Source organism: Aristolochia californica, unplaced genomic scaffold (assembly GCF_029961685.1).
Source record: "Aristolochia californica isolate CCGP_79_NKW_82.1479 unplaced genomic scaffold, dmAriCali1.0.hap1 SCAF_13, whole genome shotgun sequence".
NCBI classification, from domain to species: domain Eukaryota; kingdom Viridiplantae; phylum Streptophyta; class Magnoliopsida; order Piperales; family Aristolochiaceae; genus Aristolochia; species Aristolochia californica.
The window spans coordinates 1774229-1787844 of NW_027181804.1; the positions used below are offsets into that span (position 1 = coordinate 1774229).

At 40.2% G+C, this 13616-nt stretch overlaps 3 protein-coding genes, 1 long non-coding RNA gene and 1 pseudogene across 5 annotated transcripts; 1 reads left to right on the top strand and 4 right to left on the bottom strand.

Annotated features, from left to right (window-relative positions):
• Positions 1 to 1233: 1233 nt before the first annotated feature.
• LOC137948981 (protein IQ-DOMAIN 19-like) lies at positions 1234 to 3915 on the bottom strand. 2 transcript variants are annotated; one of them, XM_068795228.1, is made up of 3 exons: positions 3185 to 3915; positions 2314 to 2550; positions 1234 to 2167 (listed from the first exon to the last, which is right to left on the bottom strand). In XM_068795228.1, exons 1-3 carry the CDS (start codon positions 3689 to 3691, stop codon positions 1472 to 1474), a joined length of 1440 nt encoding a protein of 479 aa, XP_068651329.1. In that variant the 5' UTR covers positions 3692 to 3915; the 3' UTR covers positions 1234 to 1471. The 2 variants fall into 2 exon arrangements, with proteins under 2 accessions (XP_068651329.1, XP_068651327.1); XM_068795226.1 differs by having other exon boundaries at positions 1234 to 2176.
• A 950-nt stretch (positions 3916 to 4865) lies between these two features.
• On the top strand, positions 4866 to 6030 carry LOC137948951 (uncharacterized). The gene is made up of 3 exons (XR_011111671.1): positions 4866 to 5119; positions 5215 to 5478; positions 5620 to 6030. It is a non-coding gene; the product is annotated as an uncharacterized lncRNA (long non-coding RNA).
• A 646-nt stretch (positions 6031 to 6676) lies between these two features.
• Positions 6677 to 8253, bottom strand: LOC137948950 (G-type lectin S-receptor-like serine/threonine-protein kinase At4g03230). The gene is made up of 5 exons (XM_068795181.1): positions 8087 to 8253; positions 7713 to 7923; positions 7380 to 7617; positions 7136 to 7286; positions 6677 to 7062 (listed from the first exon to the last, which is right to left on the bottom strand). The coding sequence occupies exons 1-5, from the start codon at positions 8234 to 8236 to the stop codon at positions 6760 to 6762; spliced, it is 1053 nt and encodes a 350-aa protein (XP_068651282.1). The 5' UTR covers positions 8237 to 8253; the 3' UTR covers positions 6677 to 6759.
• Positions 8254 to 8813: 560 nt separating this feature from the next.
• On the bottom strand, positions 8814 to 10113 carry LOC137948445 (wall-associated receptor kinase-like 20). Its single transcript, XM_068794531.1, has 2 exons — positions 9642 to 10113; positions 8814 to 9532 (listed from the first exon to the last, which is right to left on the bottom strand). The coding sequence occupies exons 1-2, from the start codon at positions 10111 to 10113 to the stop codon at positions 8814 to 8816; spliced, it is 1191 nt and encodes a 396-aa protein (XP_068650632.1).
• An 80-nt stretch (positions 10114 to 10193) lies between these two features.
• On the bottom strand, positions 10194 to 10988 carry LOC137948446 (S-locus-specific glycoprotein S6-like; annotated as a pseudogene).
• Positions 10989 to 13616: the final 2628 nt, after the last annotated feature.

The window sequence follows — 13616 nt, forward strand, 5'->3', positions numbered from 1 at the left end:
CTGTTTGAGGTCGAAGTCTTGATTTATTCTGTGTCACGCGTCTCTGTTGAAAGAGACTGGAGTTAGGCAAATACAAGGTTTAGTTTGCTGTTGAGCCTGACCAGCTCTTGACTAAAGACTAGTTTGAGGATTCCTTTTTTGTCGATTGTCATCTCTTCGCAATAGTGAAGTAACTTTGCTTGTTGAAGGGCAAATGGAGTTCGGATCTTCGTCAAAATCTAGTGGATAATCTGTGGAACGGTATGTTTTTCAATAAGTCCTTGTTGCGTAAACAAATCTTTCTTTGACTAGGTCTTCTGTTATATCTTTCCAAAGGAAGTAAGTTCGAGAACATGGTCAGGTGACTAATTCATATAACTGATTGAAACACAAATAAATCTTGTCTTTAATTCCATGGTGGCAAAACTTGTTTTCTTGTCCTTTTTCATTTGTCTTCCATCCTTTAGTGAAAATTGAAACTACATTTGTGCAGCAAGCAGAAAGAAAACAAAGTTAAGGTTCCAGGAGACGGTGAATTTGCTGCTAAAACTATAAACAATAATACATCAGAGGTCTAGTGGAGAATTGTTTTGATAAATGAAAGTTTAATTTTCCGGATTTAAAATTTTCATTCTTCAAGGCCAGATCATAGTTCATTTTTTATCAATAGTTAGTTGGTCTGTGTATGAACAATCAAGTTATTGAACACTTCCATTGTGCATGTTGATGTGAGCTTTGTCTCGGAAAGAGTCTTTTTGAAAAGTTATACGTGAAAAGAGGATCTGATCTAGCAAAGAAGGCTGTGTCTCCATCCATTGCACTTTGGATAGACAACACAAGTTATGGTGGAGGTATGTATCTTGAGTTTTTGTTTTCAATTTTTTATGAATTTCATACTTAGTCTAGAAATTCTGCTATTGAAAACTTACAAATTTTAGATTGTGGAGTCATCTGTTGTTTCTTTTTATGAACTGCTGTAATCTATAACAATTTGGACCTAATGAACAGTGTTATGATGGTGAGCACTAGAGTATACTTTCTTTTACTCCACTATATACACCTATCACTGTTAGGTAGGACAGTAGGTGGAGGAGGGTTGGGGCTATGCAAATTTGAAGAGTATATATTATTGAATTCTGAAATCAACTTAGCATCCTTCTCAACAAGTAATGCCAAATCGTGATCAATTAAAACACATCCATTCAATTACATTTTACGTGTAACAAAATGGGTCACCTGCGAAGGAAAAGGGGAAAAAGAGGAACTGCAGAAATTAGATAAGTGGAACCAAAAGCTTTACACTGGGAAGTCCCCGATTCCCAAGTCACCCCCCATGGAAGACTTCTCATCTTGATCATCACACTTGCATAACTGGGAGTGAGGAATTGCTAGAACCTGCTTCCATGAGTCTGTGTCCATAGAAATTACATGAAATTCAGGAAAATCGATATTGATGATCCCTCTTCTACTGTTTGCTTTGGCTTTCGAAAGATCAAGTTTTAGAAACCTCAAAACCAACCAGTGACCTGCAATAGTTGGTTTTTGTGAGAACGGTACTGGTCGAACCACATTCACTGTCCTTGAGAGAGACTGTGGATCTGTCGAGCTTGATCGACCAAGGGTAATGATATCCATTAATGGCTGCACCTACATGAGAAGACGACCTCTGCATCCGGACCCCGCGGGGGATGTTTCTCCCTTCCACCGAAGGCCTCCTCTTGCTTGTTTGTCTTTCATACAAATCTGGCCGTTGCTTTGGAGCACTCTGTGACCGGGCTTTAGCTTTGGAGGACTCGGTATTCGCCATGTAATTAGGAAATAATGGGTCGTCCTGTGAGATCGAATCTGCATACTCTTGCTGAGGAAATGTAAAATTTGTGGGATCAGGTCGGGAGAAAGCAGTGAAGCACTGCGGGCTGCTCTGTGCAGTAGCGTATGAGTACTCATCAAAGTGTGCACTGCAGGTTCTTGGGCTTAGATCAGTCAATGCAGACGGAGAGGGCGGAACCTGGAGCTGGTAATCTAGCTTTGGATGCAAACCATTGCTGGTATAGTGTGTTGACAATCTGTGATCTACTCTCTCGAACTGTGGGTTTGAGTAGCTGTTCCTGCTTTTAAAGCTTCCTCTGGACTCGCCAAGATCCATCTCCACAATCTTAATGTTCTCCTCCATGCCTCTGTCTGCGTCCTGCAGTAACTAAAGCAAGGAAATATTAAACAGGTTCGAAACCAAACTGTGCCAGTGTTCAGTTGTGTCTTTTTTAACTTTAGAAAACAAGAATATTCATCACCATGGATCAGGAAATTGCTGCAAAATATTGAATGGTTACATACATATGATTGTCTGAAACGGTTCTCTTGCGGAGATCTCCTGTGACCTGGTTGCCTGTGCAGATTGGATAAGTGGGATTCATCTGTCAATCGAAGTCTTTGAGCACGGGCTCGAGCTTGAACTATCACAAGTGCTTGCATGCACCGAAGTGTTGCTGTGGCCTGTTTCCTCACCAGGTGACCTCTCACGAGTGCTTGCAACTTCACTAATCCTTTCAATGCATTGAGTGCTGTCTTTGCCTGTATTCCACGAACACAAAACTACTAAAATTGTGTGGTAATTTCATTTGTACTGAATTTGGTAATTTTTTTTCTCATGATTTTGATTTTGTCGGGAAAGAAAATGGATTAGAATTGGGACCTCTAGTATGAAACACAGAAGGAACTTCGTTAAAAAAAAAAAAAAAAAGAACTGGAGGAAAATCAGGTCGGTACAGCTAGTTAAATATAATAAAAAGTAGAATTCCCATTTTTGTATCTCTCAGTGATCTAATTTTTCCTTTATATCATTTATTTTTCTTTCGCATTCTTATATTTTTTCTAACTGAATTGAAGTTCCAAGAGTTGGGAGGTGATTCATGGACAGGTATGGCAAATCTCAACGTTTGGTTGGAAGCAAATATCTGCTTGAATCATGAACGTATCAAGCAAATCTGAATGGGATCTCTAATAGATGTTTGAGATAACTATATTTAGCAAGATATTTAATTAAAAATCGTCATCAACCTGAAGTTCTCTGTGGGGAGTGTCGATCTACAGTTGGAAAACTGGTTCGGATTGTAGCTCTACCCAGTCTGTACTTATCCGTCTATCAGGAAAAAGGTGTTCGAGGAAAGACAGTAAAATATGTTTTTTGTAGGATTATAGTGTGTACCAGGTAAGATCGGAAGGCAGACTGAATCTTGATTGCTGCAGCCTCTTCAACAGGATTGGTTTTCGGGGTGGCTGCGGTCAGTCGGATAAAAGCCGCAGCAGCCTGTGCGGCCGAGATAGCGGCATCAGCCGCCGCCGCTGTGGCAGTAGCTACTGCAATGGCGTGCTTCTTCTGTTCATTCTCCGCTTCAAACGATGCAGAAATAGACGGTGTCACAGCGATGTTTTCGGCAGAGCTCAACTCTTTACTCACCGAGATCGAAGGGGTCACAGCAACTGGATCCGCTGAAATCGAGTTACTCGACTCCCTGGAGGCCGACGATCTCCGAAAGCTCCATCTCTTCTTCTCCTTCGAAGTCGTAACTGCAATTGGAGTATTTGATCGGTTCTCTGCAGGCAACGGAGACGACTGGTAGCGATTATTCTCCTTTTCTTTCTTCTTCTCCTTGTTTTTCTCCTTCTTGCTCCCCGTCAAGAAGCTCTTAATCCATTTCCCCGTCTTCCCCATTGCTGCAAATCCTCTAACAAGTCATGGCAAGAAACAGCACCGCGATACTAGTACTACTGCCTCTGTATGGGCGTAATATCAGGCACTGAGACCGCGTCGTCTCTGTACGATTTCCAGTTTCATCCATTTGAAGCCTCTGAAGCGTTTTGTTTTTAAATGGGAATCTGCAATTGATTTCTCTTTCCAATTGCTCTCGCAGTCGATGATCTGTTCCGTGATTCTTTATTGTGCAGGCCCGCCATTAGTAGATGGAGATGGAAAATTGTAGGATAATTCCTAAATAAGCCATTTGCCAGCTTCTGGATCATCGATACGGTCCGTGTCTTGGATTTTGTCTCCTTACCGAAACTACCCCGCTCAGTTCGGAAATGACCAGAAGAAGATTGAGGGTAGTATTGTAACTAAGGTATGGATAAAATACTAATTGAAGAAGAGTCAGAAGCCATGTGGAAAGGACGTGAACTGCAGAATCCGTGTAAAATACTCTTGTCAGTGGACCACCGTCCAATAGCGGTCGTCTTTGAGGCGTGGTGGTGGAACCCATCTGGTTGCCTTCCGCACGTGTCGCCGACCTTTGTCGGTCGAATTAATGTTACTATGGTTGGATTTGATGACTGAACGACTGGAATATCAATTCCTCTCTTAGTATTTAAAAAATTACGACTTCTAAAGTTTGATCAGACAAAATGGGCTGGTGCAATGTTATCATGGATGGTACGTTGTCACTTCACGCCTCTCTGAATGCTGCCACAGGGAGGTACCCGTACTCTCTCAGAGAACTGAACCTCCAGGAGCCCACAGGAGTTTCTCCAGAGGACCCCGCGGGAGCAGAGCCTCTATCTTCATCTGTTTTGGGACACGATCAAAATTTGGCATTATGCAAAAATGTTGAAAAGAATCAGCCGTCTTTGATTTTTTATCTGTTTGATTACTGATTTAGATTATTTTAACGGTGCTAGCTTGCCCTACTTGGGGACCCTCTATAGATCACTAAAACCGATCAGAGTCTTCTGATCTTCAAGTGGGTCTGTTTTGTTAATAAATGGCTAGTTGGCAATCACATGGGTTGCTTTTCTTGGATTAGGTAAGCAGCGTATGGTTGGGGGTATTGATTTAAGCTATTTGGTCTTGTTCAGGTGTTGTTTCAGCTTTGATTAAATGATGTTTGTAGTTATTTCGTTAAGGGAATTCTTAAATGCTTTCATCTGTTTCTACTCACCAGTTTCGTCGTCTTTAATTAGTTAAAAGCTCACATGGCCAACCATCAGTGCATTGATCTCCGAGTGGCCAACAAACAGTGCATTGATCTCGGGGTGTTTGATGTTTTGACAATGAGAAAGACGAGCAGGTTACGAGCTAGACTCTAATGACCTTCTCTACTATACAGTATCGACTGAAATATACTGCAGCAAAAGAAGGGGAGAAAAGGTGAGGAAGTAGTTACCTTATGCCCGAGGAAAGACTCCTCAGAAAGGCCGTTGAACTTGGTTCTGAAGCTTTCTTTCCCTGTCATGCAAAAGCAGAACTTGTATTCTTTACACAAATCTGAAGCAAGCACAATGATAGACATGGAAAATAAGATGGGAGCTAGCAACTTCCAGTAACAATGATTTGGTGAAGCCCGTGACTGATGTTCGCCAAAGATAAAGAAAAAAGGTGGAAAACTGCGCAAGCAAAGTGAGCACCACGTTAGATGAGAGAAACAAGAAAGAGAAAGGGAAGGGAGGAAGAGAATCAGGTGAAGATGCATATGCTTTGCTTGTCATGGCACCCAAATAGGCTTAGAGGTGCTCTTTTCGATCCACTTTTTGCACATGCTTTCTTCTGTTTTATTTTAACTAAATGACTGTCTTTTTAGAGATACATCTCCTTGTTGTCTCCTTCATTTTGCATGAAACATGCACTTGTTTTGTCTTAATGGATTTTAGACAGGGTTGATCTTAAAGATTTCCAGGTCGTGGATCACGTTCTACCCCTCTATCCCTCTACATACACGCAAGACACAATTTGCAGTATTTAGGTGATACTTTCTTCTCATCTTTGTTAAAAAACCTGTGTTGCATTTGTTAGGATTGACAGTGCCGGGCTTAGATTTGGAGCATGTGCTTGCTGTAAACTGAATTATTTGTGCAATTAGTATCTACATGTTAAATATCTGTAATGCTTAAATGTTAACTACTAATATATCCCGAATAATGGTATAAATACGTACTTAACCTTCTAATCTCACTTGAATTACCTACATTCCCCGCTAGTCTGTCTTGGTAAATATTGGAAGCAGCCTTTCTTTGGCCGCCACCCATTTCATTTGCAAAGAAAAAAAATTTAGTCACCTTCACTCTGTTGCTTGTTCATCAGGTGAATTAATCAAATCAGAAAATGTTGAATCTGCATTTTTGGGAAAGAATTTTGAATTTCTATGATGTGTTCTGGTAAGTTGAACGACCTGAAATATGAATTGAGTATACGTGAGGGGGAGAAAGAGATTGAGTTCTCGAGATAGAAGAGACAAAATCATCAAGAAATAACAAAACTGTGTTGAGTTGCTGAATACCTCGCCATTCTTCTTGGTTAGGTTTATAATGAGATATTTAAAATCAATCCCAATGATGTAAATACCCTCAAGTGCTCTCATGCTAATCCATACCCCCTACTTACAAGCACATAACTCACGCATCTTCTCAAAAGGAAAATTTTCTACCGGTACTTTCCTTCTACCCAAATAACATAAGAAATTAACATAAATAAAAGTAATTAATCTGAAACTGACATATCAATTTGCAATTTTCATAAATATTTTAAAATTTTTAGTAGGATAAAAATTACTCTGAAAAACAATATAAAAAAAACATTATTTGTCCTTTCCTTTTCTGAAGATGAGTAATTTAGACAACTGCAATCTAGATAAAGCAAAAAACAGCTGAGAAATTGCTTTAAAATACATATTGTATGAAATACAGTATCTTTAAATTTGATATAGATTGTGTTGTTAACTTGTTATATTCAAGATCTTCCAAATAAAGCTTAATGGATTATGTGTTAGCTGAACATCTTTTAGTTCTTCCCGACTATCTACCCTCTAGTGTTGTCATTGTGACCTTGTTCTTAGAAAGTGTAGCGCTTCTCCCATTGAAACTGTCTTGGGTGCTTGTCGTCAAAGTAAATGCTGGTCTCTTAGGCTCTGAGAGAGATGCAGTTTCATTGATGAAGAACGCAACAACACTAGTCATGGATGGCCTGTCAGCAGCATCTTCTTGCACACACAAGAGGGCAATCTGAAAGCATTTCAGCACTTCACTGGAATTGCAAGATTCAGCCAGGAATGGATCCATCAGGTTCAGCACTCTATTTGCTTTCCATAACTCCCATGCCTGAGACATTGGTGAGTTATGTAAGAGCACAGTAAACACAAAAACCAAAAAAGAAAACGTTTGAGATACTTACATGTCCTAAAAGGGTCAATGAATGCTCTGATACATATACACTGTTGTTTTTCTTCCCACTGATCATCTCCAGTAGTATAACCCCGAAGCTGAAAACATCAGATTTCATAGAGAAAAGCCCATGTGATGCATATTCAGGTGACATGTAACCGCTGCATTGAAAACATCAGATAAGATTTTGGATAACAGTTAACAGGAATGAAGAATATATTGCTCCGAAATGTTTATTGAGCATTTGGTCATACTATGTTCCAACAACTCTGTTAGTGTTTTCTTGAGTTTGATTTCCTCCAAAAATCCTGGCCAACCCAAAGTCTGAAATCTTGGGGTTCATCTCCTCATCAAGAAGAATGTTGCTTGTTTTCAAGTCTCTATGAATGATCCTCAACCTTGAGTCATGGTGCAGGTACAGAAGGCCTCTTGCTATTCCCAGTATGATAAGAAAACGTTTCTCCCAATCCAACAATTTTTGCCGTTCTTGATCTGTCAGGTGCTCTCATTTATTAATATAACAGCTGAGAAGACATACTGATATTATGTAAATCATGTAAGACAGAAGGAATTCAGTTCAAACCAACCAAATATAAATGAATCTAAGCTGTTGTTTGGCATGTACTCATAGAGCAACATCTTCTCATCTTCCTGAATGCAATAGCCCAAAAGTCTAACTAGGTTTCTGTGTTGAAGTTTGGCAATCAATACTACTTCGTTCTTGAACTCCTCTAAACCCTGCCCAGAACTCCTTGAAAGTCTCTTCACAGCTACCTCTTGTCCTCCAGGTAGTTGCCCCTAATTAACACCAAAGGGGAGTAGAGGTAATCAATTTTAAGAAATTTTCGGTTTTGGTGCACTAGAACATAAAAAAATTCAATAATAGCATCTCCTTCAAGTGCCTGAATCTTGACATAATGTTATACTCTCAGATGTAGAAAACTCAAAACAGGGGTTTTACCTTATATACAACCCCAAATCCGCCTTGTCCGAGCTTATTTGAAGTACTGAAGTTATTTGTCGCAGCTGTTATGCTTTCAAAGTTGTAGAATGTTACTTCATGCACTTTTTTTTCACCATCAAGGTTATTTGTGTAGAAGAAGTCTTTCATATTGGGTCCACTTGATACTCCATTTCTACTTCCTGATTTGAGTGAAATGATAGATGTGAATGACAATGAAAAGTAAACTGATCAAATATTGTTGTCTTTGTGCAGAAAATGCTCTTGAACTTACTTCTTTTTAGCATGTTTCTTCGGTAAAAGTACATGCATATGCTCAACAAAACAATTGCAACTGCTAGGGGGACTATCAAAGCCACAATCCACTTTTTGCTATCCCGTCCTGATGAAAAATCAAAGGTGCTTTTTGTTATGTCTTAGTATAGGAAAGAAACATTTGGATAAAAAGAAAATATAGAGAAGGAGCATGGAATAAAATTTGCTGAAACATATTTCAGTAAAATGTCAAAACCCATGCCCCGTGAATGAGTATCACTCATGAAATTAGCTATAACAAGTTTCAGCAGATTCTGACCTGAAAGACTTGATCTCCATTGTGTATCCAAGATCCAAAATGACTTGAAAAAGTATATGAAGTGTTACCCTCAGTGTAAGGTCAAACTGTTGTTACTACTTAACGGAAGTTCATTAACATTTTTCAAATGGGGAAAGGTTTTGCAGTGTTATTCTAGTGGTCACCTCCTGTGCACATCAGTTGAAATGGATCCCATTGAAAATTAGCATTGCAAATGCATCTCTTCTGTCCACTTGGTGTGGTGCTGCATCTTGAGTTTGGCCATGATCTGCAATCTGCTGAGGAATCACACACAGGCTCCAGAGAAGCCTTCCAACTAATCTCAACTCCCTCCACCCACTGATCCTTCAATTGTGAAAGATTTGCATTAACGAAACTCGTGTATGCACTGCAGTTCGGACCCGATATGCTTATCGAATGCGATGTCAAAGGCAAGCGTCCTGCAGTGTAACTACAACAACTCCGGGAAGCAAAACATAGCGCATCATCCCCGGACATGTATCTCTTACAAACCTCTGCAGAAGTGCATCGAAGAGATGATAGACTTGGGGAATCAGAACAACTCAATAAGAGGATAGTGTTTTTCCTGGTAATTTGAAATGGTTGAGTACTGTTTAGCTGCAAATCCCTGCTTTTTGCTTCGTTAGGCCAACAGATACGCTCGGGTTGGATGACGAATGTTAGTTTTTCTGCATTGATGCTTGTAACTGCGTAAGAAGCGCCATCAAGTGCTCTGAAACGAAGTTGACCTACGGTGTCGTTGCAGGAGAAGCCTCTGTAAGCAGGGTCTCCACAATTGGGTCCAGTGCTTAATGGATACGGGATGATATTGGCGCCACAATTCGAGCAACGTTTTCCACCGGTAATATTTTCTGCAAAAAGATTCTTTTAGTATGCATTATGATATGATAATTCTATATTTTATTTAATATATTTGTGTTTAATGGGGAAAAAAGTGATTAATAGGTAAATCATCCAAACCTAGTGAGGCAGCTGCTACTCGGACATGAAGATCCACAGGAGTTGATATCGGTGAGTTCTTCTGGTGCAACCCTTCCCCCTCCTCCAATTCCTGGACACCCTTCAGTTCCCCATAGAAAACGGCGCAGTCGCTTCTGCTGTTGAGGCCATACGTGCATGCCACACAGGCGCAGTCTCTCAGGCAATAGGCCTTGCATTCGTCCGAACTGTTAGCCGACGTGAAAATCGGATTGTTTCGTACTCTCATTCTCTTCAATTGAACGAATCCGTCGTCGTTCCTGCACCCCGATGGAGTGCTTGGCAGACACCCGGCGTCCCATTTACCAGAATCCCATTCCTTCTCCGATATTGGCTGAAACCCCGGCAAGCATTTGCAGATGGGGTTGTCGTTGTCGTTGCAGCTGCTGTAAACCCCACAAACGTCCAAACCGCAGTCGTCTATGGCAAAACAATTTTGCTTCAGGTTGCACATTTCTTCCTTTCTTGACCAGATGCGGATGGTAAAAGAGTCGTTGAAGGTTTCGTCGATGTAGAGGAGTTGGCCGTAGGGAGTCAGCACCAAGCTAGTTCCGTGCTTTTCTGGGGAAGAAGATTTATCCGAATAGGAGATGTACACCTCTCCTGTGTTGCTGGAGACTTCGAAATAAGGAGAAAACAGTCAAGCATGATTGGTTTTCCTCTCCAAGAGAGACTTCTCCAGATAGCCTTGGAGTTCCGCCAAATGAAGGCATCTTTCAAGCTTTGGGTATCGATTCCGAAGGAGAATATCCCTGGTGAAGGGTCTTCGACACCCCGCCAGGATACAAGCGTTAGAGATTTATGGTTTTTCAAATCTATTCCAATCTTCATACCTGGAAAAAGAGTATCGGAGGGATAATCAAAGCTTTGCCACAGAACTTGTTTCGATTGGTTGCCGTTCCCACCTCTCACGACCAAATTCCCTGTATTCAGGAGCACGGCTTCGGTACTGCTTGATGACAAAAGTGCAAGACCAGTCCTTCATACGGTCGTGTTCGTTCTATCCAGAATCGCTATTTTTCCATCGTTCCCGATTGTCAGACTTCCTGTTCCATCCGTCAATGGATCCTCTCTGTTGGCCACCCACAGTGGCCTCTTCTGTAGTCCCCAGTGATACCATATGCCCACGTAGTAGAGAATGAGGGAATCGGAAACGTTGAAGAAACCGAGTTCGAAGACCCCATCTGCAGAAACTATGGTTTCCCAGACTTTGATGGATTGACCTGATGTCAAGGTGTCTGCAGCTGCTTCCACATTGCAGAGGAAAAGCAAATAGAAGGTAAGAACGAGTGTGAGAGAAATTCGAGTAGAGACAGAACAAGGACCCATTAGAGAGAGAGTTTCAGAGGTCCAGCTTTTCTTTTTCCAACAAACAAATTCCGGCAATGAGCTCCCCTTCTGTGGAAATAACTCAAAAATCATAGTCAACTTGCCTGATAGAAGATTGAACTTTGAAAGGAATCTGTTAACTCTTCTTCACCATCTTTAAATTTTTATTAAAAAGTCAAAGTCAACGGATCCGATGCTTATCGAAATATAAGAGCTCCATGGATGTTCCAGTCAATTGGATCCTAGTAAAACTAGGAGCCCTTTATCTTCCATCTTCCATCTTCGTCATCGTTTTATTAATTGAAAGTTCAGATGTGGGAGGAAGGGCATGGAGGTTGACAAAAGCGAGGTTAGACTGTGATCATACTGGTCGAAATCACTGATTTTAATCTTTGATGCTTCTCCTCTTCCCACCTGATGATTGAAAGAAAACTGGTCTGACTCACACGTAGTAGCTAAAGGGCAGAACCTTAGGTGATGGATGTGAATTTATTATGATTCAGTCAATAGTTTTATGACAATAAATTGAAAGTTTTGAACTTCCACCATGATTGTGATTTAGAAAAGAAAATGACAAGCCATGAACACATGGAATCAGTAGCGATTGGTGTTCATTAATCATGGCCAAGCCAATAACTACACAGATTTATCATGTACTCAAGATGGATAGGGCGGGTTCATTGGGGTCTCCCACTCATCCCAAATGGATCTCAAACTTAAAAATCTTAGGACAAGGTAATAAGAGGTATTGGTCCTAGGAGAATGACCAGGGTACGATATGTCGAATTCAACTACACATTTGCATTGATTAAGGGTTGTATTAACTAAAATTGTGAATGTGACAATGATTTTATAATGAGATCATATGTGATAAGGATGAATTTGAGCAAGAGGGGAGATGCTCGAATTTGGGGAGAAATTTACAGTGAGGGTTTTTGTAAACAAGGTTTGGAGCCATCAATATACCTAAGTAGATTATACCTGATAAGGATAAATTTGAGCCGAGAGGGAGAAACTTGAATTTGGAGAGAGATTTGTAGTGAGGAATTTTGGTGGGCAGGGTTTGGAGTTAGGGTGGCATCAAGTCAAGGCGAACTCAAACTTGCATATGTTCGAGTTGGGTTTGATATAAATACTTTAAATTGAAGCTCAAGTCTAAAATTGGAATCGAGCTTGAACCCAATAATTTTAACTTGGAGCTCAAACCTATAGTTAAAACTTTGTATAAAATACATGTCAAATAAACTGTATATAAAATTATGCATAAATTTTACTTAAAATTGAAGATGGCCTCTACATAAAATTGGAAATGCTTTTAAAGATATTCTCCCAAAATAAAGTCTTTCTTTGGTTGTCTCAAAAATTTTGAAATAATTTATAACTTATTAAATAATAAATTTAAAACTTATTTAATAATTTTGTAATTTATTATATTACTTACTTGATTGATATTAAATTATTAAGTACTATCTTAATTACTAATAATTTATTCTTGGTCTGTCATTATTGAACAACATCAAAAGAATCAAAATATGTATTATACAACTAATCGCCTAAGTAGTAATTACTAGTTAATAATTACTGATTATGTATTAAAAGAAACAACCAAGCAACTAACACTTATAAATGTCCTAAATTTAATAAATATTATTTATTCGTTAATCAAATAATACCTAAGTTTAAATCAAAGAAGATAAAAAAAATAAAAAAAGCTTCACCAATGAAGAAGAAGGAACGGTCAGGGCAAAGGGAAGGGAAGCGAGATCCAATGGAATTAAAGGCGTGGGTGAGCAGAAGAGAAGAAGAATATAGATGGCGGCACCTTCGCGGAGTTTTCTAGGCTATTGGTTGGGAAAGTGAGAAGCTTCCTCGCTGCCACTTTATGTTTTTTTTCCCGAAATTGTTCCTACCGCCATTTCATAACTACGAAACTGCCATTCACGCCGGTTCTTGTCATATCTGTTTGTTTTGTGACTGTGTTTTGTTACCAAATTTGATCGGCTACGGCTTAGTTGGATGTAAACTCGGCTCTTATTTGAGTTTGCATACTCAAAATTACATTAAAATTAAAAAAGGTAAAATTAAACTCTAAGCCCCATGAGTTTCACTCAAGTCAAACCCAAGCTGTGTACAAGATTGGAGTCTGAGCCATGGCAGGTTCGGCTCGGCTCGGCTGGGCTCAGATCGTCTTCGGCGACCCTGACTCGAGGATGGCATTTTCGTCAATAACTTGACTTCTGAGGATTATATATGAAGTTCGGCGTTTTGATGCTGACCATGGTCACCTTTATATTTCTCTTACGTTCTGTCTTCTTCTGATTCTCCATCATAATCTCCTTCTCCTGGCCGTCTGGAGGCGATGGCCGGAATGCTGCCGGGAGTGGAGCTGGCACGCCGGAGAAGGACTCACAACCACGACGCCTGCCTCTTATCGCGTAATTCTAGCGAGTTGTCTTCCCTTCGCCGCCGGAATGGATCTTCTTCAATGGACGAGTCCGCGCTCAGAGCTCGCTCCAGGCTCGAGAAAAAACTGCGCTGCCCATCTTCCAGGTTTGTTCCCTTTCCTTTTCTCGTTCTCTCTATCACCTGCATGATCAATCGATTGAATTTTCTCCCTTCGGTGTTTGG